General features: G+C 39.0%; 1 protein-coding gene and 4 long non-coding RNA genes across 8 annotated transcripts; 3 read left to right on the top strand and 2 right to left on the bottom strand.

Annotated features, from left to right (window-relative positions):
* Positions 1–331: 331 nt before the first annotated feature.
* Positions 332–1,767, top strand: LOC121783544 (FCS-Like Zinc finger 7-like). The gene is made up of 2 exons (XM_042181644.1): positions 332–649; positions 1,417–1,767. The coding sequence occupies exons 1-2, from the start codon at positions 402–404 to the stop codon at positions 1,568–1,570; spliced, it is 402 nt and encodes a 133-aa protein (XP_042037578.1). The 5' UTR covers positions 332–401; the 3' UTR covers positions 1,571–1,767.
* Positions 1,768–12,723: 10,956 nt separating this feature from the next.
* LOC121784940 lies at positions 12,724–14,955 on the bottom strand. Of its 3 annotated transcripts, XR_006046863.1 has the most exons (4): positions 14,887–14,955; positions 14,734–14,808; positions 13,430–13,494; positions 12,724–12,963 (listed from the first exon to the last, which is right to left on the bottom strand). It is a non-coding gene; the product is annotated as an uncharacterized LOC121784940 (long non-coding RNA). The 3 variants fall into 3 exon arrangements; XR_006046864.1 differs by lacking the exon at positions 14,887–14,955 and having other exon boundaries at positions 14,734–14,856; XR_006046865.1 differs by lacking the exons at positions 13,430–13,494; positions 14,887–14,955 and having other exon boundaries at positions 14,734–14,867.
* On the top strand, positions 14,093–15,286 carry LOC121784937. Its single transcript, XR_006046859.1, has 2 exons — positions 14,093–14,939; positions 15,124–15,286. It is a non-coding gene; the product is annotated as an uncharacterized LOC121784937 (long non-coding RNA).
* A 6,908-nt stretch (positions 15,287–22,194) lies between these two features.
* LOC121784939 lies at positions 22,195–24,339 on the bottom strand. Of its 2 annotated transcripts, XR_006046861.1 has the most exons (3): positions 24,206–24,328; positions 22,901–22,965; positions 22,195–22,434 (listed from the first exon to the last, which is right to left on the bottom strand). It is a non-coding gene; the product is annotated as an uncharacterized LOC121784939 (long non-coding RNA). The 2 variants fall into 2 exon arrangements; XR_006046862.1 differs by lacking the exon at positions 22,901–22,965 and having other exon boundaries at positions 24,206–24,339.
* LOC121784938 lies at positions 24,324–24,758 on the top strand. The gene is made up of 2 exons (XR_006046860.1): positions 24,324–24,411; positions 24,596–24,758. It is a non-coding gene; the product is annotated as an uncharacterized LOC121784938 (long non-coding RNA).
* The last annotated feature ends 595 nt before the right edge of the window (positions 24,759–25,353 follow it).

A 25,353-nucleotide genomic window follows, 5' to 3' on the forward strand; every position in this document is an offset into this window, starting at 1 on the left:
AATAACATCCATAAAAACACCTTTATGTACTATCAAATTCATAAGCAAAGTAAATATAATTAAGTTTGACAAAATTGTGATTAATCAAATCAATCGCATTCGAAATCAGAATTATATTTTCAAAATTAAAAAATGTTTGCTAATATACGTTTCGTTCAATAACTACTCTTTTCATAGCCAATCAGCGCAAAAAAAAACAAAAAAACAAATGACAATATAAATCGATTAAAAATAGAAACTGATGATGACGTGGACATCTAGAAAAATGTGCAACACATCCAACGGCCACGATTCACTCCAACCATCTCTTTATCTCTCCCCCCAAAAACTCCCACCCACACACACACACACACACACACAAACGCACGCACAAAGTGTGATAGAATTCCGATCGAAAATTGATGTTGGGGAAGCGTAGCCGCCCTACTTTCGCGAGAACCAGCAGCATGTCTCGATTCACCGTCGACGTCGCTACCACGGATGCGCCGCCGCCTCCTCCGATCGGCGGCGAATTCTATCACATGCTGTCGCCGCGACACGTCAGGAGGACTTTTTCCGGCAGTTTGAGTGAGGAGACGCCGGATTTTCTCAGGAGCTGCGGTCTCTGCAACCGCAGTTTGGCGCCCGGTCGCGATATCTATATGTATAGGTAATTCCTCCGTCTTCTCTCCTTTTTCACTACTCCACCACCACCATTCCGCCGCCGCTGCCGTCGTCGTAAAAAATCACCGGAAATAGCGGAAATTGCTTCGTAACTTACTTTTTAAATTTGCTAATTTTCAAGTTTTATTAGCACTTGTTTATGTGACTCAACAAATGAAAGATATTTAATAAAAAAATACTCCTGAAATCAATAATTTAATTATGTTTTTATCAAATTTTATTGGTTTATTAATGATCAAATGAATTCCTTTCACATAAAGTAGCTTATTCTCTAATTTAATACTATCCATACATTTTTTATGATCGATATTGTTGTCAATTGTTAGTAATATTAGTAATGTTTATAAATTATAAACTCACTTTATATGGAAATATTCTCTTGATTACGTGAATGATATGTTCTTGTGAATTATTGAGTAATCTTAGATAAGATCTATCTCTTTGAAGCATCACAAAACCAATCTCTAGTTATAAATGGTCTCATAAATTATGTTGGTCGAATAATAGAAGAATGTATCATGTTATAATAGTACATAATACATGCTACCATCGTCGACAAAAAATAGCCTTCGATAGAGACTAATTTTGGTTGATATATGTAACACATTTATTATAATTTTGGTCATGAATATTAATTCAAATAAGGACTATGATGAGAATCCCCTGTTTCACATGCATCAATTATTGGTTCCATAGCTTAATAAATCATCACTAATTATTGGTCAATTTCAATTAATTGGTCCATGATTATAGGGGTGACACAGCATTCTGTAGCTTGGAGTGTAGAGAGCAGCAAATGAACCAAGACGAAAGCAAAGAGAGGCGTGCCGCGGCTAAGGGTGGCGAAATCCACCACCCCGAGCAGGCTGCCACTGCCGTGGAAGCGGAGACTGTGGCGGCAGCCTAAAAAAATATATGAAGCTGATCTATCTAAGTTTCTAATATAATAGTATGTGGTTTTTGTGTTTAGGTGTATATTTTGCATGGATGGAATATTAGGTCCCTAGTCGTATTAATGGTGCGTTGTGTTTAAGTAGATATATGGTTGCAAAAAAGTGTAAGGATGTTGGTAAAGAGTGAACTAATCTAATTATGTTTTCGACATTCTCGTTTTCGCTTCGTCCACTACTGTTCGCGCATATGCTTCTTTCTAAGGGGGAAGGAATCAAGGAACGCGCAAGCATCTTGTATAACGGAAAAAAAAGTTGGCGGCTCCTTCGTATCGGCAATAAGACTGAAAAAGTATCTAGCACAGTGGTGGAATGGAAATTTGGTACAAACATCAAAATTGTCAATTAATTTCTTATAAAAGCACAAGAACAAAATAAGTGTAGATTGGGGATGATGGAATGTGCCATATACATTGAACTTGCCCCAACAAAGCTTGGTAGCTTCCATTTTTAGTTCTTTGTTGGATGAAAAATGGAAGTGAATCCGTTTAGATTGGAGCTGAGCTGTCGAATTGTTGAGTCTCCGACAACTCTAATAGCCGAATAGAGTTTTCCTGTGTTCGTGGGCTAGAGGGGCGTTGATCGATCACCCGACCCCACTCGGATCAACAATTGCTAACCTTTCAAACGTATAAAATAGGGATTTATATGATTGGCGTGTAACCTTATAAATTATAAATAATTGCAATTAGTGGTCATTGTCGTATGGAACTTTTTTGGCTTAAAATTTGGGCAACAAATCAGTACTATAACCGTCAACTTCTCTTTATCTCACGCAATTTCATAATTAAATGAGATTGCGGGTTAAGTTAAGAGTGCTTAACGATTTTCTTCTTTTAACAAAATAATAAATGCAAATTAAACAAGAATTTTAAACAATAGTATAACAATGTCAGACACCACAAATTCCTTCACCATTGCTACACGCAACTACACTTCAATTTCGGAAGTGTAAGAGACTCCACAAGAGAAGAAAAAAATAAAATAAAATCAGTTCTAAGGTTTTATTGGGTGATTTACTATTTTTTACGATATTATACGGGAACGAGTCATCCAAGAGAAGGTCTTCTATGCGCGCCAACCCATACACGCACCACAAAAATTATGCATATAATAAATACTTAGTCCGTTTTTTAAATTCATAACTTTTCAGATCGTCACTCTACCGACTAGTAATTTTTAAACGAATTACTCTCTCCGCCCTTCCTCTCATATTTTTGGTCATAAATGAAGATTCTTTGAGAAAACTATTTAGGGGGACAATACTAGTCCTATTGACATTGAATTCCATGTTTCGAAATTTCATCACAACTTCAAAGCACAAGATTTCATTATGTCCACTCATCCCATCTTTAGGTATTTTCCTATATTAATAAATCGGCAATTGAAAAACATTTGTTGTAATCTTAAAATCACGCTCACATATAATACAAATAATTCCACTAATGTAGATTGACATTCCTAAAATGCATAGAAATAAACTTTAAAATGTAGAACTCAAGTAAAAACTACTACAAGTATTTAAAAAGCACTCAAACAAAAATTAGCATGTGTGTGATCGATGGGCTTCAGTTATGGGCCTGGCGCATAACGGGCCATGGGAAATTGTTATTCTCTCTTCTCTTAAAAATCAAAATATAGGTGTCCCTAATTTTCTAATTGATTCACAGTGATTAATGTTTGAAGCCATAAATTTAAAATTCGAGACCATATTGTAATTTTTTAAGACTGCTTTTTGTGAATGGGGGGAGCATAATTTATTTATATTATTGTGATTTACAATCTTACTGCACATTGAAACAGTGTTCATCAAAAGTAACGATTTTGGATTCACATGAGATAAAAAAAAGGAACTCAAAAAGTGATTGGTAAAATAGTGAGTATAGTTGTTAATTACTAACTTTTTATACTAGCTAGTTGACTCCAAGAACAAAATTTCCAATGACTCCAAATGGCATGATGACATTATGCCATTATCAAACCTAGTTTTTATCACCAAAAAAATCTAATCAATCTTCTTGCCTAAGTATATAAATATTGACAACTTCTCTCTCCAAAATATTATTTTTTTGCTATCAAAATGTGCTTCGATTTGCCATTCAAAATGAGGAAGGGAAGATTTGTATATGTGAGGAAAAGGGATGGTGAAGATAGTGAAGAAATAGGGCTATTGGAGAAGGAGATTGAAAAGTGGAACAAGAAAAAACAAGTAGGAGTCACTCAAGGAGAAGGTGGTAATCATGATTTGTATCCCTCCAACCACAAATAATTTTTGTTATTTGGTGATGTATGTCATAGTGTTTTAGTATTGGAAAGTGAACAAAGTATTTCCAATTTCATAGGTGATTGGATACTTATAAATCATTTTCTTTTTAAGTACTAAATGTTATACTAGTTATGGATGTGATCTAATGTTAGTTTTTATGAAAATGATCTCAAATTTTGCTTCATAAACAAAACATCTATATAGCCGGGGGCAACTGCAAGTTCAGAAAATGAAAGTCATGGGTTGAAAACAGTGAAAGTTGATGTCCCATCAACTTAGTTTAGGAAGAAGCAAGATAAAATAAGTTATAGAAGTGAGAGTCATAAAAAAAAGCAAATTAAAGTAAGTTATAGAAGGTCATTGCTGGCTCGCCGTTTCACCAACTGCCGTCTAGATTTCAAAATTGGAAGGTTTTTTTTCCTCTTTTTGTTGTTGTCTTTCCTTCCTCTTTACCTTTGTCTCCTCGTGTTGTCACTCTTTCACAAATAAATGGATAGGGCTAAGAGCATCCGCAATGGCGGATGTCCCGGCGGATATCGGACCGGCATGCCGGGCATCCGCGCGGGACGTCCGCCATTGGGTCGGAAGAGGCGGACGCGGACGTCCCCGGCGGATGTGAGGTATCCGCGGCCTTCCGGCGACGTCCATCCCGCTATTGCGGTGCCACGACCGACGTCCCGTGGACGTCCCGATTTTTGATTTTTTTTAACTATGTATTTTTTAAAAATAATCATGTATGTTTTTTACTATATAAATAAAATCGATGCATTTTCCCCGTGTTCGTGTCGAAATTTTAATTCCGTAAATTGCATATTTGTGAATTTGTGAATTTTTATTATTATGAATGTCCGCTATTGTGCAGTGGGATGTCCTTATGACGTGGTAGGAGGTGTTTTTTTGGTGTCCGCCGGACATCCATACCCATTGTAGAGGCTCGTGTGAACAAAATAATACATTACGCAAAAGCCCAACATCGGTCTTAATATCATCAAGCCCAATATTAATTAAATAAACATAAATATTTTTTGTCACGCTCTTTCTATAGTGATAAAACATAAAATTTCTTTTGTGATTACAACATTACATTGTAAATTCGAAGCCATTAACTATTCCAATTCTTTTTGTAGTATAATAGATTTTATAATAGATTTACATAGTCCAACAAACTAAAGCCCAAATAGTTCAGCTAGATTGGATAAGAAAACCCGAATATAAATTCTAAGCCCAGACCGGCCCATTAAAATGGAATTGAGAATTAAAATAGGATCAAGAACAAATAATAACAACTAACCAAACTTACTAAGAAACAACGAAATGTCTCCATATTTTTTTCCTTCCTTATTCCTATCAATTCATGAATTTGTCCATATATGATATATTCTTATTTCTCACGAGAGAAGTATATTCTCATTTGATCCATTGTCCACGTTAGAAATTCCAAAACTTTATAACAACAAAAATTTTATCTATTATATATAGGATTAGGACCAGGGCCGTCCGACAAAATCAGAGGCCCTGTGCAAAAATCTAAAATGAGGCCTACCACTATAGAAAAAAAAGACAATGCATTTTAAAGCTATATGATAATTAAAGAAATATACCATTTCGAACCTCGATTGCATAGTCTTTACTTGAACAACATCATTCTTTTGGTGTTCTTTGAAATGAAATCTTCGACGATGTTCTCATATGCAATCTTCTCCAGCATCTCACTCTCGAGTGCGATTATGGCCAAATCATTCAGTCTATCTTGTGTCATTGTAGAACGCAAATATGACTTCAAAAAATAGTCACGGTGCTAGAAAAAGGCCTGGGCGTTGCTATACAAGAGAAATAGCTTTGTTGGGCTGAAAAAATAGGAATACATGTATATGGGCTGAAATATTTCAGAAGCCCCTGAAAATTGGGGGCCCTGTGCGGCCGCACAGGCCGCACGGGCCAAGGGACGGGCCTGATTAGGACGAATCAAATAACTATTCATTTTCTCAAATATACAACAAAATTTTCGGTGAAGTTATACCTCAATTAAAAACCAAAAAGAGGTCACGGGTTCAAACCCCGCCACCCGCTGGGAGACTTTCGGCCTTAATCCGCAAGCCCGGTCCAGCAGGATTAGTCGGATTCCGCCAAAAGGCGGATTCGGTACCCCTGTGGTTAAACTAAAATAAAAAAACAAAAAAATTGTCAACCAAATATTATATTGATGCCTTTTAATCTATAACTCTCAATGCCAAATTAATTATTTCTCATTTTTAATTCATATATTATATGATATCATAAACTGCATATTTGTGTTACTGAAAAGTCAAATTAAATACCATAAATCTATATAAGGAAGTTACATAGTATTTTGCATGGTTTAATTAATTAGCTACGTTAATAGTGATGGCTCATTATTGACTCACATTATGATAAGACCAAGACTAAGGCGAAGTCATTCTTAATATGGAAAAAGAAATCTCATTTTCCTTAATTAATACTCACTCTCTTTCTAAAAAATATAGTTCTTCTATAAAATTAGTATACTTCTATTTTTTGAAATTTTTTTTGTCACACATTACACTACTATCTATAATTAACACTACTTAAACTATTTAATCTCTATATCTCTCATACTTTATTAATTTTATATTTAAATTCATGTCTTCCTCAAAATCTATATAAACATATACACCATATATACCATATCAGAACCAAGTTTTAGTTTATACCATATCAGAACCAAGTTTTAGTTTACTTTCACTTCAACTTTTGATTCTATTTGAATTACTCTAATGCAAGAAATCAGATAATTAATCATGTACACAATTACAAGAAATAAAGTAAACTAAATATTTTAAGCTTGGATTAGCTTTGTTCAATCGAATTATGCATGTGACACCTACATAGTACTTAACGTGAAGGAAACCTTCGTGTATTTCCGATTGTTGGATTCGTGCTTGATCAAACGACTTTGACTAATAATAAATGTTATAAGACATTTAATTTTGTGAAATTAAATGCAATAGTTTCGATCTACGTTCCGAGTAGATGACCGTAGTATATTCATTTTCTCAAATCCGATTCCCGGTGATAAAGCTAGACATGAGCTATGAGAAAAACTAATGGATTAATTAACTGAATGTTAATTATCTCACATCGGGGATGATAAATTTCTTATTTAATAAGATAATTATTATGTGTAATAATTATCGTGGAATCAGATGGGTGACAGAGCCCACACGCGCGAGCACGCGCGCGCGCCGCCGCTCGCCCGCGAGCCACGAGCCGCGCACCGTGCCCCATGTACCGGGCACCGTGTGCCTTGTGCCTTGGATCTTGGATCTTGGCAATTGGTCTTTGGGCTGCTCTTTAGAGCTGGTCGTTGAGCGTGGTTCAAGCCCTGTTTGTTCTTTTTAGACCACCTCAAACTCCACGCTATCCCCGACGGATCCCGACTCATGGTGGTCCTGGTCCACGTCATGTCCCCGCTGGATCCCGACGCATAACGGGAGACAAAAGGTCCCCGCTGGACCCCGACGCATAACAGGAGACAAAAGGTCCCCGATGGACCCCGACGGTCCATGGTGTATCCCGTCGTGTAGTGTGTCCAGATGCGTCGTGTCTCTTCAGCTCCCAATGGCTAGTGCACCAGTCAGTTGTTAGGGTTTTGTATACTAGAAATCACCTTTCGAGTGATTGGATACTGTAAAACTCTAATTGTTATTTTCCAATAAATGCAACAGATTATATTTTGTCATAATGTTGTTATGTTTTACATTTAATGGTTGTTTATTGCATATTAAATGTATAAGCAAACGTAACAAAGTCTAAGCCTTTGTTTTAGTAGACCGGTTGTGGGCATCGTCCAATTTAAGGTAACACGGTCAGTTCTAAACAAAGAAAAATAAGAATTTCAAAACCTAGATATGCCTAGACTACCTATCTTGAAAGGTTGCAATGTCAGTCCGATTATTTCTAAGCCTTATTGAAATAAGATGACGTTGATGTGGTATAGCACTGAATGGATCTAACAGCAAGACGAGTCTTTATGCTATCTACTGAAAGACGAGGTCTTGATAATTAATTTCTTAATCAATGTACGTTAGCATTGAGCATACGATATTGAGTATCTACTACTTTGACTTACCAAAGGTGTGGGTTTTTCGTCACCCAACGATCCAGGTATATTGGGTAGTGACGATCATTATCTAGCGGTGCTAGGATTGCTATTACGTTGAATCGTGCGCGAGGAGAGTCTCGTTTGATAACATCCACAAGAGGAGCTCGAAACAAGGTTTTATTAATCGGAACCTAGCTAGTTGGAGTTTAATTACTCCATGAATAATAAATAAGAGTTTCTTGCTAAGTCCACTCTTGGAGATTAAAATATGTTAATTAATTAAGTCCATAGCAGACAATAATTAATTAATGGATGTTTCTATCTTAAGCGCGGGAAATAAATTAAATGCAATTAAAGGAAACCCGGAATACTTGTAATTTCGGATTTGGAAGGCAGTGCAATATTACTTCTGTAGTGGCTGCTTGTAATATTCCAATATAAACTTATATTAAATTGTGGGTTCAATTTAATTGGTAAAAAGCTAATTGGGTGAGGCATGTTCCAAACTCTTCCTTAGATCCCTAACTGGGCCCAATATGTGACTTAATATAAATAGGAGAATAAATGAGACAGAAAACACAACATTATTACTCTATCAAATTTTCGTCCCCCTCTAAGAAAGAGAGAGCTCGGAATTTTGCCTCCTCCGTGAGCTGAGTTCTGTCTTCGTTATTCAAGTCCTAGAACGTTGGTGAGATTTGCCCACACAAATATCAGCGTATAGTCTGGGACACCGGTCAGAAGATCCAAGGTCGAGTATTGAAGATCTTCACGTGGAGACGGAGCAAGCCATCATCGATTCTTGATTGAATCAACGAGGTAAATTGGTTAATTCTGTAGTAAGCATGTTTTAGGGATTTTATATGCTAAACTGTAGGGATGTCAATCGGGCCAGCCCACCGGGTTTCGGGCCAACCCTATTCGGGTTGCGGGCTAATCGGGTTGTTATTTTTTCGGGTTATAAAAGTTCAGCCCTAACCCTAAAAGCTCGGGTTTCGGGCTAGCCCATCGGGTTAATCGGGTTGCTACCGATAAAATTAACATGCAATCAATCCAATAAATAATGGTGAAAATTAGTTATATTTATAAAATGTAAAATATATAATTATGATAAATTTGAGATATATGCGTAAACTCAAATATTAACATGATCAAATACTAATATTTGAGATTTATGCAACATAAAACATAAATATCAAGAAATTTTAAAGCATGTTTAGAAATTTAAATATATATTTTTAGTGAATTTGAAGTTTCTAATTCATTTATCTATTATTATATTAATAAAAACTTAATATATAATTTATATATTTAATATATAAAATGGAAAGTTATTTTTTCAGTAATCTGTATTATAAAATAATCAATGAAGTGTCGAATTAGAGTCAAACAAATAGAACAATATAAATTTTATCGGGTTTTCGGGCCAGCCCATCGGGTTTTCGGGTCTGGCCCTAACGGGTTGCGGGTTAATCGGGTGCGGGCGAATCGGGCTGTAATTTTATCGGGCTGGAAATTTTCAGCCCTAACCCTATAAATTTGGCGGGCTATTCGGGTCAGCCCACGGGTTGCGGGCTAAATTGACATCCCTATGCTAAAGCATGTTTTAATTCAATTTATGAGCATGATACATGTGATAATTATGCGAATAGAATTTATCTAAATAATCTGCTAAATAGATCAAATTTATGTGATCATTAAATGTTGCACGCTTCCGCCGCCAACCCCTTCATCAGTAACCCCCGGCGGTTACAGTCAAGCCATCATGGCACACATAATGGTTGTTGACTCCATCAATGCCCAATGGGTGGACTTGGCCTATAAATAGGTAGTCACTCCATGCATTGCATACGATTGAACAAACAACAAACTCAAGTATTCTTGCATACACGCTCTCTCCCTCTCTGCATAATCTTCCCGTCGAAGCTCTGCCCCCGCCTTACTCCCGTTCGCCGGAGCTCTGCTACTAGCGGTGCTGCTACTTCAGAGACGAAGCCGTTTTATCTTTGGGGACGACACGCCAAACCTAGAGCACTACCGGGGCGTATCTTGTCTTGCGGAAAGATGACTTCTTGACTCTGCTTACAAATTATATCTACGGTTTATAGTTTCTAATTTGTTATTTCAATTCAGTTTATTTCCGTTTAGTTTCTTCGTTCTTCATTGGATTGTATTACGCCCGGTTAGTGTATCTTTGTATTACAGTCATTTTTTCAACTCTATGAGTAATTAATATAAAACTAAAGATGGGTAATTAATTTATAAAGATGGGTAATTAATTTAAAATACAATTAAAAAATTTCAAAAAAATTTAAATCATGTTTCTATATATACCGTAGTAAAAATCACTATGAGTATAAATCAGGAGACACATTATTATAAGTGAAAAATAGTCAGTTCTTGTAATGTATTGAAGTCAGAAAAATGGTTGAAATTTTTTGTCATATGCTACTTTATTTAGAGTTAAATGGGCAAAAAACTGATTTCTTTTATTTATAAAAAGTCAATTCAGTTTCAAAATACAAGACCACGAATTCATGCCATAAAATAACTAAAAGCAGAAACTGAAACTCAATCTAAAGCAAAGATAAGGAAATACATAATCGAAAATATTCTCAACTATCTATTTCCTGAACTGAAGTGTCTAGATCGGGCTGGCCTTGTTGTGGCTCGTTTCGGGCCTCGATCGGTTGTTGCAGTTTGACCTCGATCAGACGAGCTCGTGGGGCTGAGTCGGGGGCCCTATATGTGACCTTAATTAGCTTTCAAAATTGTCATTTTATGCACACTCACACACACGCAATTAAAAGAGAAAGAGAGAGAGATTATACATGTCAATATTGTGCACCATGCTTGATTCACCATAAAAAATAAAATCAGTAAAATAATTTACATACCTTTTATGTATAGAGAGAGTGAGAAAGAGAGAGACTCTTTGAGTTTGTCAAATTCGTTGAGAGGGCAAGTGGCGTATGGAAGTGGGAACAGGGGTACAACTGTTATGAGGATTGGGGCAAAACTGCACAATCAGTTCAGTTCGGTTACCAATATACTGTTCGGCGATTAGGGACCGATAGGATTGGGGCAAAACTGCACAATCAGTTCAGTTCGGTTACCAATATACTGTTCGGCGATTAGGGACCGATATGCTGTTCAGTGATCTGACGAACTGCAATCATGCTCGGTGATTGGTCGAGTTTGTAGTCGTGCTCACGGATTAACCGAGCTCAATGTTCGGTGTTGAGCTCGGTGCTCGGTGCTCGGTGTTGGTGCTCGGTGTTGGCCGAACTTAAACGAGTTCGGAGTTGACAGTTGTTATTAACTGATGCACGTCGTCGGATGCGACTAGTTAGTTAGCTTTAAATGAAAGCCGTTAGGTTTGAACTAGTTGTTAGATAAGTGTTAGTTAAATAGAGCCGAGCTGTGGAAAAAGAAAAAGAATTTTTCCATCCATGAGTTTTGTAATCTTCCACACAAATAAAACACAAGATTTCCATTGACTCTCCAAGAATTGTTTTTTTTATTCATTTTCATATCAAGTATTCGTTCTTCTCGTTCCGGAATCGATCTCGTTGTGATAACAAGATTGAGTCGCGTATCTGATAGCATTACAAATTGGCGCCGTCTGTGGGAATCGAAGAAGGACGACGAATTCAACAATGTCTACCGCAAAGTTCGACGTTGAGAAATTCACCGGCGAAAATGATTTCGGCCTGTGGAGATTGAAGATGAGAGCTGTTCTGATGCAGCAAGGCGTCTGGGATTATGTGAAATCCAAGACGGACAAGAAAGAGATTCAAGGGATGGATGCGGCGAAATGTCAAGAACTGGAATACAAGGCGTATAGCTCGATTGTCTTGTGCCTCAGCGATAGAGTCTTGAGGGAGGTTCAGAAAGAGGATGATGCCGCGGGAGTGTGGGAGAAATTGGAGAAAATATATATGGAGAAGTCAATCTCCAATAGGTTGCATCTCAAGCAAAGATTGTTCAACTTTAGATTTTCTGACTCCAAGAATCTGGCGGATCAGCTGGAAGATTTTCGAAAGTATATAGATGATCTTGAGGGTGTGGATGATCCCATGAAAGATGAGGATAAAGCTTTGATGTTATTGAATGCTCTGCCTCAGAGTTTTGAGCAATTCAAAGACTCAATACTTCTTGGAAGGGATTCGAAAGTGACTTTGGAGGAGGTATTTTCTGCATTAAAGCTGAAGGCAATGCAGAAATGTGTCAGCAAGCCAATCGATCAAGCTGCTGAAAGCCTCAATGTGAAGGCAACTTCAAAGAAACAATTCAAATTCAAGAAACCCCCATCTGACAAGTGGAAGCCAAGATCATCTAAGGAAGGAGATCAAAAGGAATCTAGAAGCTGCTTCTGGTGTAAGAAACCAGGACACATCAAGCAAAATTGTTTTGCTTGGAAGAAAAAGCAATCTGAAAATCACAAAGGAGATGGCACAGCAGCTATCACTGAGGAAATTGAAGAGGCAAGAGCTCTCAATGTGGTGGAGGATAGCCCATTATCAAGGCTATGGATCATGGACTCAGGCTGCAGTTTCCATATGTCCTCCAATCTCGACTGGTTCCAAGATTTAAAGGAATCTGAAGGCTCGGTGTTGCTGGGAGATGACCATGTCACGACCGCCCTTTAGGGTTAATAAATACGGGCGATCGTGATTAAAAGAATTAAATAGAAAGACGAAAAGAATTAGGGTTTCAACACAAGATGGACCAACAATTAATATCCAAATGAATAAGCAAGAGTTTAATATTATCCAACAAGAAATTCAGAACATCCAATAGCCCAACAATTAAAGTTGTCGGCCCAAATAATTCATAATTTAACGACACGTCACAGCGGAAACGACCAAGAGAAAGAGTGACGTCATGTGTGACGACACAACGACACTCAAGGTTCAAAGACATCAATAACATATTAGGTTCACTTGCTCAACACCACCACATCCTCGTCGCCGCTCAACCTGCACATAGGGAAAACACATGCAGGGCTGAGTATTTTAAGAATACCCAGGGGCTAATGCCGAAAACATTTGCAACAAAAGTAATTTATCATGCCATTCACAAGTAACCATCGGGGTTTAGCTTTAGAAAGGCCCGAGGCACTCAAATCATTTCCCATTGTAAAATTCGACTGATCAGTCATTTTCCCATAGACAATAGCCATATCTGCCAATACATGACAAGGAATGCGGCCGCAAACCAAGTCACTAGACCGGCCAGCCCGTAGCTAGCACACGATCTACCATAGGTGTACACTAGTCCAGGTAGGGTTTGCGGCCCTACGAGGACCCGAATTCGATTTATATAACAATGGCACATAGCCATACCAGATAGGCACGTAAAACACAAATCACGGCATGATAAAATCATTTTCATTTCCATTGATAAAATATTTAGGACGTTGTCCTTATTTAAAAGAGAGCCCACCTCGAGTGCTTAATCCAAAACTATTTTCTTTCCTTTGCGATCACGATTCCCTTGCGAGATATCACCTTTAGAATTAAAATAACACATAAATCAACACACTTTCAAATTAAATAAATAAAATGCATGCACCCTAGTTTAAATCTTTTATCTTTTTTTTTCTCGATTTTTCGTTTATTCGGCGGCCGCCCAAGGCGTCGCGTGCGACGCCGGTCGACCGCTTACGTCAACAATCGCTCTGAAGGCTCCTCGTATTTTCTTCAAAATGTAGATATTAATCCTAATATTTACTTAAGCTCGTAATTAAATCCCCGCTATTATTTCTCTTTGAATTAATTATTTCCGACATAAGATAAACTTACTCCCTCTTCGAATTATACTGGAGATTAATTAAATATTTGTCACAATTAATTATCGGCCCAAAACTTAATTCCTTCCCACCTTATGTCTTTTAATTTAATTAATCAACACCCCCACTAAAGAAGGCCCAAACTTTAAATTGATCACCTAAAATAATTTATCAAGCCCAATTCAATTAAAATCAAAAGGCCAGAATCATTTAATTAAAAGCCCAAGATTTAATTAATTCCTCCACTTTATCTTCAATTACAATTTAAGGTCCAACAATTAAATGGAATCCATCTTTAATAATTTACCCATGTCAATTTATGAAGCCCAATTGCCCAAGACATCTCATTTAATTTAATAGGCCCATTTTTATTATTTGGAACCCAAACTACCAAGTCTCCCAATTTAATCTATACGGCCCAATTCTCTTTTTTTTTAGCCAACAAAAAGCCCAATTTCCTCCTACCATCTCCACGCCACCTCTCATTCTCTTTTCTATCTCTCTCTCTCGACGGATGACTCTCTCGACGGAAGCAACGATTTCAGAAGCTCGACGCCTTGAAGGAATCAGATCTGGCGTCACCTTCCGCCTCCGCCGTCGGGAAGGCTGCTGTCACTGCACCGAGCCGTCTCCAGCCACCGCGTCGCTGCTCCGCCGCGAAGGTGTGTTGCTGCCGCCAATTCAGCCATCGTCCATCACCGAACCAACCTCGAACAGATACCACGCAGCCCCAATTAACCCCGATTTCACCCGAAAGATAAGTTCTCATTCAAAAAGTGTTTCTGTTCGTTCTTAATTTTCGGTTCGCAGCAAGGGGGGTTCCAATTAGTAACATTCGATTGGTTTTGAATGCTTGATTGCTAATGATTAGTTCTTTGTTTGGGAGATTGATGCTGAGTATGTGATAAATGGTGCAGAATGCAGAAATTCACGTTTTAAGATTGGGTAGGAAATATACCTCTTTGAATTGAATTTGGATTGTGAAGTTCACACGGCTGAAAAACAGGTTCTTGAAGCTGGATAATTTTGATTACTGCCAATAGCAACAATTTGATGTTAGATTTTTTTGAAGCAGGAGAAAGTTTAGATACAAACGATAGACGTAGCTTACCTTGAAGGAGAAAGATTGGTTGCAGAGATTGCAGAGATTGCAGAGGACGATTGGTGAGGGGATATAACTGATTATAGATTTTATATAGGGAAGAGGGGGTTGAGATACGGGAGAGATTTGTGGGAGAGATGGGGGACGGTTTTTCCCAACGTGGGGAAAGAGTAGGATTCAAATTTTCTTTTTTTATTTTAACGTGATTTTGATTAAATCTGGGTTTGTTTGGTATTTTATTTGCAGCTTACGGAGGAGGAAAATTCCATCACGGAGCAGGATAATCTACATAAAATCTTTAATTAAATATTGAATTAAAGATATTTTATTTTAGTTGGTTTAGATTAATTCGCAGCCCATTGTATTTTATTTTAAATTGTGCAGTCCATAATTTATTTATCACGGACTAGATTTTTATTTTAATTATTTAATTTATCGAATCCAACACGGAATTGAGTCCAATAAATATTCCTCACGGACAAGAATTAATTAAATTCGCATAATCATTTATTTCACAAATCTCCAATCAACAACAATTAATTCACGGCCCTCGAAAAAAAAATAATAGCATTAAAACCCGTAATTTATGGTTCACAATTTAGGTTTAGAAAAACGGGGCGTTACATCCTACCAACCTTAGCAGAAATTTCGTCCCGAAATTTGTTACCCTCAAGTAAAGAGTTCGGGATACAATTCCATCATTTTATCCTCATTCTCCCACGTGGCTTCTTCATGCCCATGATTTTCCCATAGTACTTTCACACAAGCAACATTTTTATTTCTCACAATTTGGATCTTTCGGTCCAGAATAGATTGGGGTCTCTCTTCATAGCTTAAGTCCGGATTCAACGCGACTTCCTCAAAACGGATCACGTGCTTCGGGTTGAACACGTATTTTCGTAACTGCGACACATGAAAAACGTTGTGAACATTTCCAAGGTTTGGTGGTAGCGCCAAACGGTATGCAACGGGGCCCACTCCTTCGAGAATTTCGTAAGGTTCGATAAATCGCGGTTTCAATTTGCCCTTGACGTCGAATCGTGTTATCCCTTTTGACGGAGATACCTTCAAGAAAACTTTATCGCCAGCTTGAAATTGTACGTCGGTTCGTCGGACATCCGCGTATGATTTCTGTCTGTCTTGAGCTTCTTTTATCCTCTCACGAATTTGTCAAACGATTCCCACCATCTCTTCAACTGCATCAGGTCCGAGTATTCTTCTCTCGTCAACCTCATCCCACTAGAGCGGCGATCTACACTTTCTTCCATATAATGCCTCATACGGCGCCATGTTTATCGTTGCCTGAAAACTGTTGTTGTAGGCGAACTCGATCAGTGGTAGTGCTGCCTCCCAACTTCCCCCTCGGTCGAGTACCACGGCTCTCAACATATCCTCAAGAGTTTGGATCGTTCTTTCGGATTGTCCATCGGTTTGCGGGTGAAACGCTGTACTGAAATTCAATTTGGTTCCAAGCTCTTTTTGTAGACTCATCCAAAATCTTGAGGTGAATTTTGGGTCACGTTCGGACGTGATAGTCACTGGGACTCCATGCAATCGAACTATCTCCCTTATGTAGATTTGAGCCAGTTTGTTGGACCCATAGCTTATGAGAATCGGTATGAAATGCGTACTCTTGGTAAGCCGATCTATACTTACCCAAATGACGGTGTTCCCTCTCAGAGTCCTTGGCAACCCGGTCACGAAATCCATGGAGATGTGTTCCCATTTCCACTCGGGAATCTCTAGTGGATGTAACTTCCCATACGGTCGTTGATGTAGAATCCTCACTTGCAGACAGACTAAACATCTCTCGCCGAATGACGCTATGTCCCTCTTCATACCATTCCACCAAAAGGACTTCCTCAGATCTTGATACATTTTCGTACTTCCTGGGTGAGCGGTGTAAGGAGTCTCAAGCGCTTTACTCATAACCTCGTTTTTTAGTCCCTCGTTATCCGGCATGCATAGCCTTCCTTCGAAAGTAAGGGCATTGTCACCATCTTCACTAAAATTCCCAGATTCACCAGTTTGCACTTCTATACGAATTTCCTCCAATTTCGCATCCATCCGTTGTGCTTCAATAATCCTCGACCTTAGATCAGGTTCAACGGCTAGAGTGGCGATTCGTGCATCCACTGTTTCAGGTGCCCTCACCACTTCCAAACGCATCTTCTGAACTCACAAATTAGGCGTTCCTCTGTGGTGAGAAAAGTGGCTAGTTAGGACTGGTCCTTCCGGCTCAATGCATCTGCTACTACATTTGCCTTGCCGGGGTGATAATTGATGCCACAATTGTAGTCTTTCACCAACTCGAGCCATCTTCGTTGCCGCATGTTCAAATCTTTCTGCTCGAAGAAGTACTTCAGGCTTTTGTGATCCGTGAAGATCTCACATCGGACTCCGTAGGGGTGATGTCTCCAAATCTTTAAGGCGTGTACTACCACTGCTAACTCCAAGTCGTGGGTTGGATAGTTCAACTCGTGTGGCCTCAATTGTCGTGATGCATAAGCAATCACTTTGTTGTTCTGTATCAACACACATCCAAGTCCCACCTTCGAAGCGTATGTGTATACCACGTAGTTCACTCCATATTCTGGCACAACTAGAATCAGTGCACTAGTTAGCTTTTCCTTCAACAGTTGGAAACTGGCCTCACACTCTGGGGTCCAATTGACTTTTACCCCTTTCTTGAGTTGTTGGGGCATGGGTCTCACTATCTTGGAGAATCCGTCTATAAAACTTCGGTAGTATCCTGCCATGCCTAGGAAACTCTGAATCTCGTTTGGTGTTGAAGGTGCTTTCTATTGTTGTACCGCCTCGACCTTGGCGAGATCCACTCGAATTCCTTCTGCCGACACAATGTGACCAAGGAAGTTTACTTCCTTAAGCCAAAACTCACACTTGCTGAATTTGGCATACAGTTTCTCACTCCTCAACGTCTCCAAAGTGATTCGCAGGTGCTCCTCGCGTTCCTTCTCATTCCTCGAATAGACGAGTACATCATCTATGAATACCAAAACGAATTTACCCAAGTATGGGTGGAATACCCTGGTTCATCAAATCCATGAATGCTGCAGGTGCATTCATCAATCCAAACGGCATCACCACAAACTCATGGTGACCATATCTCGTGTGAAAAGCAGTCTTCGGTATGTCTTCTCGTCGGACTCTCAACTGATGGTATCCAGACCTTAAATCCATCTTTGAGAACACACCAGCTCCTCGAAGTTGCTCGAATAGGTCGTCTATTCTCGGTAGTGGATATTTGTTCTTGAGAGTCATCTTGTTCAACTCTCTATAATCGATACACATTCTCATCGATCCATCCTTCTTCTTCACAAAAGCACATGTGCGCCCCACGGTGAAACACTGGCTCTAATGAAACCCAAGTCTATAAGCTCTTGAAGTTGTATCTTGAGTTCTTCCAACTCTTTAGCCGCCATTCGATATGGGGCCTTAGACACCTGTGCTGACCCTAGCTCTAGGTCGATTGTGAACTCCAATTGTCGATCTGGCGGTGGGCCAGGTAAAGCTTCAGGAAAAACGTCTGCAAATTCTCGTACCACATCGACATCCTCCACTTTCCTTTCTTCCTTCTCATCTCCTTGTAGGTAGACCAGGTAGGCAGGACGCCCTTTTCTCAACATCGTTGTGGCTTGGAGTGCGGAGATGATAGACGTTTTTATGTTCACTGTGGTTCCATGATACACGATTGGTTCCTTTCCGGGGCTTGTAATGATATTCGTCTCTCCTTACATCGAATCGTAGCAAAATTTGCAGTCAACCAATCCATTCCCAAGATTACATCAACATCCTTCATGGCCATATCTTGTAAGTCGTGCGCGACTAGCCTAAGTCCTCCCATAACAATTTCTATGTTCGAGCATGTTCGAGAAATTTCTATTACCCCTCCCACTGGTGAGGTCACCATCATCTTATGTTCAGATTTATTAGCAGGCAACTTAATGTGTCCACACATAGTTCTGCCAAATTTCCGCTCTCGTGACTCCCTTGTTCAGTCTTGGTTTGTCTAGAACTCAGCGCATACGCTCTAGCCTGGGAGGGAAGTCTTGGGCGGTGAGGTTGTTGTTGTCGCGGAGATTGATCACGATTCATCCTTAGTTCAGCCGGTGGTGCCCTCGACTGCTGACGGAATCCTTGATTGTTCTGCCTTGACCCCATCCCCGCATTCTTGATCAGACACTCCCTAGAGAAGTGGTCATTTCCCCCACAGTTAAAGCACTTGGTAGTTTTCTGCACTCTACACTCTCCAAAATGGTACCTGGAGCACACATTGCATTGTGGTGGTCTGGGTCGGAAGTCACCCCTCTGGTTAGAGAAATTTTGTCTACCCCCATGCGGTGGTCGGTTTTGATTGGGCTGGTACCTCTTGTTTTCTTAGTGGGTCCTATTCCTATCCCACTTTCTCTTCTCCCGAGAATAATGTGGTGGAGGCAGTGCCAGTGTAGTGTTCTCCGTCACCCTCTCCTTGGGCATAGCTGCCTCAACATCTAGCGCAAGGGCCAACGCTTCCGCGTATGTAAGCCTCCCATGACTAGCCAATGCCATCTTTATCTCATGCCTTAGACCTTCACGGAACTTATCGGTCAGCTTCTCGTCGGTGTCAACTTGTTCAGGTGCATACCGAGTCATATCGCAGAGCGCGCGATCATATTCCGTCACCGACATGCGTCCTTGGGTTAAGTTGTAAAACTCAGCCTCCTTTACCTTTCGGTAACTTTTTGGGGTATACTTGTTGTATATTTCCGCCTTAATGTCCTCCCATGTCATTGTATCCACTTTCTTAGGGGCCAGGTCCCTTGCTTGGTCCCACCTAAAGTCGGCCGAATCCGTGAGTTGGTAGGTTACATAAATCAATTGCTCTTCCTCGGTGCACTTCAAGAATTCGAAGATGCTCTCCAATACGCGTATCCAAGTCTCGGCCTTTGCTGGCTCTCCTATCCCATCGAATATAGAAGGATTTTGCTTTAGCAAAAACTATTCAATATGCCATTCTGGCTTAGGTGGAGGAGGTAATGCTGATGGTACTAGCACGCGTTCCCCCTTTCAATTGTTTACCATTTTAGATGATTCGATTTCGCCACTTGCTAGACGATTTCCTCTCGTCGGCTACCTTCGTTCGTATATCTTAATCTATCAGGGGTGCTCGTATTTACATTCCAATACAATCGTTCAACGATGATCTTATGCGACGTCCTTAATACTCCGACTCTCAGTTGTTATCCGTATAACCCTTAATCAACCACTTACCTAAATTCTGAGCCGCAAAACGTGATCATTTGATGTGCACGCTTCTCTCAGCTTTTGTTTCTCAAGACCTAATGTCTGGTATGGCATAAAGTTCAATTCTTTGGCTGCTTGCTACAACATAACATAGATGCGAAAATATTCGACTGCTCGTGTTGTTGGTGTATCTTTTTTTTGTATGTGTCTCTTGAAACTTATTCCTCATATGTGGTTGCAGAGATCAAGCCATTGTCTTTCTTGAGGGTCTTGTATAAAGAATTTAGAAATTTATTTAACAGTCTTTACTTGGATCAGAACAGGTTTCAATATGAGGAGCACTATTGAAATTGCCTTTGATTGGAATGGCTCCAAAAATGACTCAAGAGGAACAAGAATGAGTCACTACTTTCATTAAAAGGAAACAGTGATGCATCACTTGCAAATTGCAGGTCAATCAAAAGTTCTAAATGCACGAAAAGAATATCATTGTCAAGGAGCTTCATAGTAAGAAATTTCTGATAATCCAAGTAAGTACTGTCAATTAAATTCATCCATTCTAGCTACAAAGGTGGCACTCCGTCATTTTCCGAAGATAATAGAAGCGTTCTCGAAAACTCTAGATTCTAAGTCAAGATTCTTGGTGTCGTTACAACAATTAACTGTCCTTGAAGGTCACATCTTCATATTGTTTTTGGCACGCCATAGCGACCATTCTCATTAAATGCATGGTAATAACCTCCTGGCCTTAACATGTCATAAGTGTTGTCATATTTGTAACGCGTAGTCGCATTAACATGTTATGCACGATTGCATTCACTTTATTTGATTGCAGGCACAATTTCTCGTCGATGTAAGGATACATCACCTAACATTTCTTCTTGTCTTGATCTCGTTAGGAACATCCTTTCATTTTGTTCTTATCATCCAGGGAAGACAATAGACAATTATAATAATCCGTCTAGTTCGAAGTATATGTTTTCGTTTGTCCCATCACTCAGGAAAGTGATATTGTGGTCATCAATTTACAACTATGTTCAAGCACGTTCAACCTAGCATACTTCTTAGGCACTCTATGTTTTCCAGACATAGTGCATAGTCTCATACTTCAACACATATTCGATCGTTGCTTAATTCAAGCTTCATATGGGTTCTACGTTTGCAACGAAGTTCAAAATTCAACATTTCACTTTCATATTGATTCTATAGTATTTCATCAATCATGAACTATCACATAAAACGTCATTTATACATTGCGCAGTCAAACATGTTGATCCATATAAACCATTTGACATTCCATAGCATTTCATCCAGCATATATTAATATTTAAAATAGTAACTCAATCAATCCGTCGCCCATGGAATCACATTTCATAAATCATGCAATTCATGTCCATCTTTATACCACAATCACGTAATTGCAACTACACACGCGTCATAGTTTGCGTTTCATACTTCCAAAATCATATGATTTCAACAAAATATGCATTAGAATTTTCGCCGTTCAAGTATTCAACATATATGTTCTTCAAATTAAATTCGCAGTTCACACATGTAATAACAAGTCCCCGTCTCAAGCATGCGATTAATTTTCATACTTCAATATCCATCACATTCAACACATTCAATAACATACTTCCATAGTGTCTCACGTCCCATAGTTTGTCGCGTCTCGTATGACCACAATATTTTCCAAAGCCATAGCATTTACTTTAAAATTCCAATAGGCCCAGAATTGCCATTTTTGCAAGGAACCATTTTTCAACCGAATTTCAAAATTTTCGGTAATTCATTTTAAAAAATCGCCAAAATGTTCTTACCGCTTCTTTCGTGGTTGAGCGTGACGAGTTGTGGTGTTGAGCCTTCGAGGTTTAACACTTTAGCCAATTAATACAAGGATAGATTTTGACTCCAAAAGACTCTTGGGTCCAGAGCGGAAAGAAACTGAGGCTCTGATACCAAACTGTCACGACCGCCCTTTAGGGTTAATAAATACGGGCGATCGTGATTAAAAGAATTAAATAGAAAGACGAAAAGAATTAGGGTTTCAACACAAGATGGACCAACAATTAATATCCAAATGAATAAGCAAGAGTTTAATATTATCCAACAAGAAATTCAGAACATCCAATAGCCCAACAATTAAAGTTGTCGGCCCAAATAATTCATAATTTAACGACACGTCACAGCGGAAACGACCAAGAGAAAGAGTGACGTCATGTGTGACGACACAACGACACTCAAGGTTCAAAGACATCAATAACATATTAGGTTCACTTGCTCAACACCACCACATCCTCGTCGCCGCTCAACCTGCACATAGGGAAAACACATGCAGGGCTGAGTATTTTAAGAATACCCAGTGGCTAATGCCGAAAACATTTGCAACAAAAGTAATTTATCATGCCATTCACAAGTAACCATCGGGGTTTAGCTTTGGAAATACCCGAGGCACTCAAATCATTTCCCATTGTAAAATTCGACTGATCAGTCATTTTCCCATAGACGTTCGCCATATCTGCCAATACATGACTTGGAATGTGGCCACAAACCAAGCTACTAGACCGGCCAGCCCGTAGCTAGCACACGATCTACCATAGGTGTACACTAGTCCAGGTAGGGTTTGCGGCCCTACGAGGACCCGAATTCGATTTATATAACAATGGCACATAGCCATACCAGATAGGCACGTAAAACACAAATCACGGCATGATAAAATCATTTTCATTTCCATTGATAAAATATTTAGGACGTTGTCCTTATTTAAAAGAGAGCCCACCTCGAGTGCTTAATCCAAAACTATTTTCTTTCCTTTGCGATCACGATTCCCTTGCGAGATATCACCTTTAGAATTAAAATAACACATAAATCAACACACTTTCAAATTAAATAAATAAAATGCATGCACCCTAGTTTAAATCTTTTATCTTTTTTTTTTCTCGATTTTTCGTTTATTCGGCGGCCGCCCAAGGCGTCGCGTGCGACGCCGGTCGACCGCTTACGTCAACAATCGCTCTGAAGGCTCCTCGTATTTTCTTCAAAATGTAGATATTAATCCTAATATTTACTTAAGCTCGTAATTAAATCCCCGCTATTATTTCTCTTTGAATTAATTATTTCCGACATAAGATAAACTTACTCCCTCTTCGAATTATACTGGAGATTAATTAAATATTTGTCACAATTAATTATCGGCCCAAAACTTAATTCCTTCCCACCTTATGTCTTTTAATTTAATTAATCAACACCCCCACTAAAGAAGGCCCAAACTTTAAATTGATCACCTAAAATAATTTATCAAGCCCAATTCAATTAAAATCAAAAGGCCAGAATCATTTAATTAAAAGCCCAAGATTTAATTAATTCCTCCACTTTATCTTCAATTACAATTTAAGGTCCAACAATTAAATGGAATCCATCTTTAATAATTTACCCATGTCAATTTATGAAGCCCAATTGCCCAAGACATCTCATTTAATTTAATAGGCCCATTTTTATTATTTGGAACCCAAACTACCAAGTCTCCCAATTTAATCTATACGGCCCAATTCTCTTTTTTTTTAGCCAACAAAAAGCCCAATTTCCTCCTACCATCTCCACGCCACCTCTCATTCTCTTTTCTATCTCTCTCTCTCGACGGATGACTCTCTCGACGGAAGCAACGATTTCAGAAGCTCGACGCCTTGAAGGAATCAGATCTGGCGTCACCTTCCGCCTCCGCCGTCGGGAAGGCTGCTGTCACTGCACCGAGCCGTCTCCAGCCACCGCGTCGCTGCTCCGCCGCGAAGGTGTGTTGCTGCCGCCAATTCAGCCATCGTCCATCACCGAACCAACCTCGAACAGATACCACGCAGCCCCAATTAACCCCGATTTCACCCGAAAGATAAGTTCTCATTCAAAAAGTGTTTCTGTTCGTTCTTAATTTTCGGTTCGCAGCAAGGGGGGTTCCAATTAGTAACATTCGATTGGTTTTGAATGCTTGATTGCTAATGATTAGTTCTTTGTTTGGGAGATTGATGCTGAGTATGTGATAAATGGTGCAGAATGCAGAAATTCACGTTTTAAGATTGGGTAGGAAATATACCTCTTTGAATTGAATTTGGATTGTGAAGTTCACACGGCTGAAAAACAGGTTCTTGAAGCTGGATAATTTTGATTACTGCCAATAGCAACAATTTGATGTTAGATTTTTTTGAAGCAGGAGAAAGTTTAGATACAAACGATAGACGTAGCTTACCTTGAAGGAGAAAGATTGGTTGCAGAGATTGCAGAGATTGCAGAGGACGATTGGTGAGGGGATATAACTGATTAGAGATTTTATATAGGGAAGAGGGGGTTGAGATACGGGAGAGATTTGTGGGAGAGATGGGGGACGGTTTTTCCCAACGTGGGGAAAGAGTAGGATTCAAATTTTCTTTTTTTATTTTAACGTGATTTTGATTAAATCTGGGTTTGTTTGGTATTTTATTTGCAGCTTACGGAGGAGGAAAATTCCATCACGGAGCAGGATAATCTACATAAAATCTTTAATTAAATATTGAATTAAAGATATTTTATTTTAGTTGGTTTAGATTAATTCGCAGCCCATTGTATTTTATTTTAAATTGTGCAGTCCATAATTTATTTATCACGGACTAGATTTTTATTTTAATTATTTAATTTATCGAATCCAACACGGAATTGAGTCCAATAAATATTCCTCACGGACAAGAATTAATTAAATTCGCATAATCATTTATTTCACAAATCTCCAATCAACAACAATTAATTCACGGCCCTCGAAAAAAAAATAATAGCATTAAAACCCGTAATTTATGGTTCACAATTTAGGTTTAGAAAAACGGGGCGTTACATGACCATGTGTGTGATGTAAGGGGTGTTGGGAGCATATGTTTGAGGATGGACAATGGAATTTTCAGAACTCTCACTGATGTGAGATACATCCCATCCATTAAAAGGAATCTTATATCCTTGGGTCTTCTTGAGAAGAATGGCTACGAATTGACTCTCTTTGGTGGAGAGATGCTTGTCAAAAAGGATGGCCAAATGATCATGAAGGCTGTCAGAAACAATGTGCTCTATTATCTGAAAGCTGAGGCAGTTGCTGGAACAGCTAACAACACACAAAGGACCATCAATTGGCATGCTAGGCTGGGCCATGTGGGGGACACTGGGCTGATGCAGCTGGTAAAGCAAGGCATTATTCAGATGGCTGATTCAGAGATACAAAGA

Source organism: Salvia splendens, chromosome 21 (genome assembly GCF_004379255.2).
Source record: "Salvia splendens isolate huo1 chromosome 21, SspV2, whole genome shotgun sequence".
Classification (NCBI taxonomy): domain Eukaryota; kingdom Viridiplantae; phylum Streptophyta; class Magnoliopsida; order Lamiales; family Lamiaceae; genus Salvia; species Salvia splendens.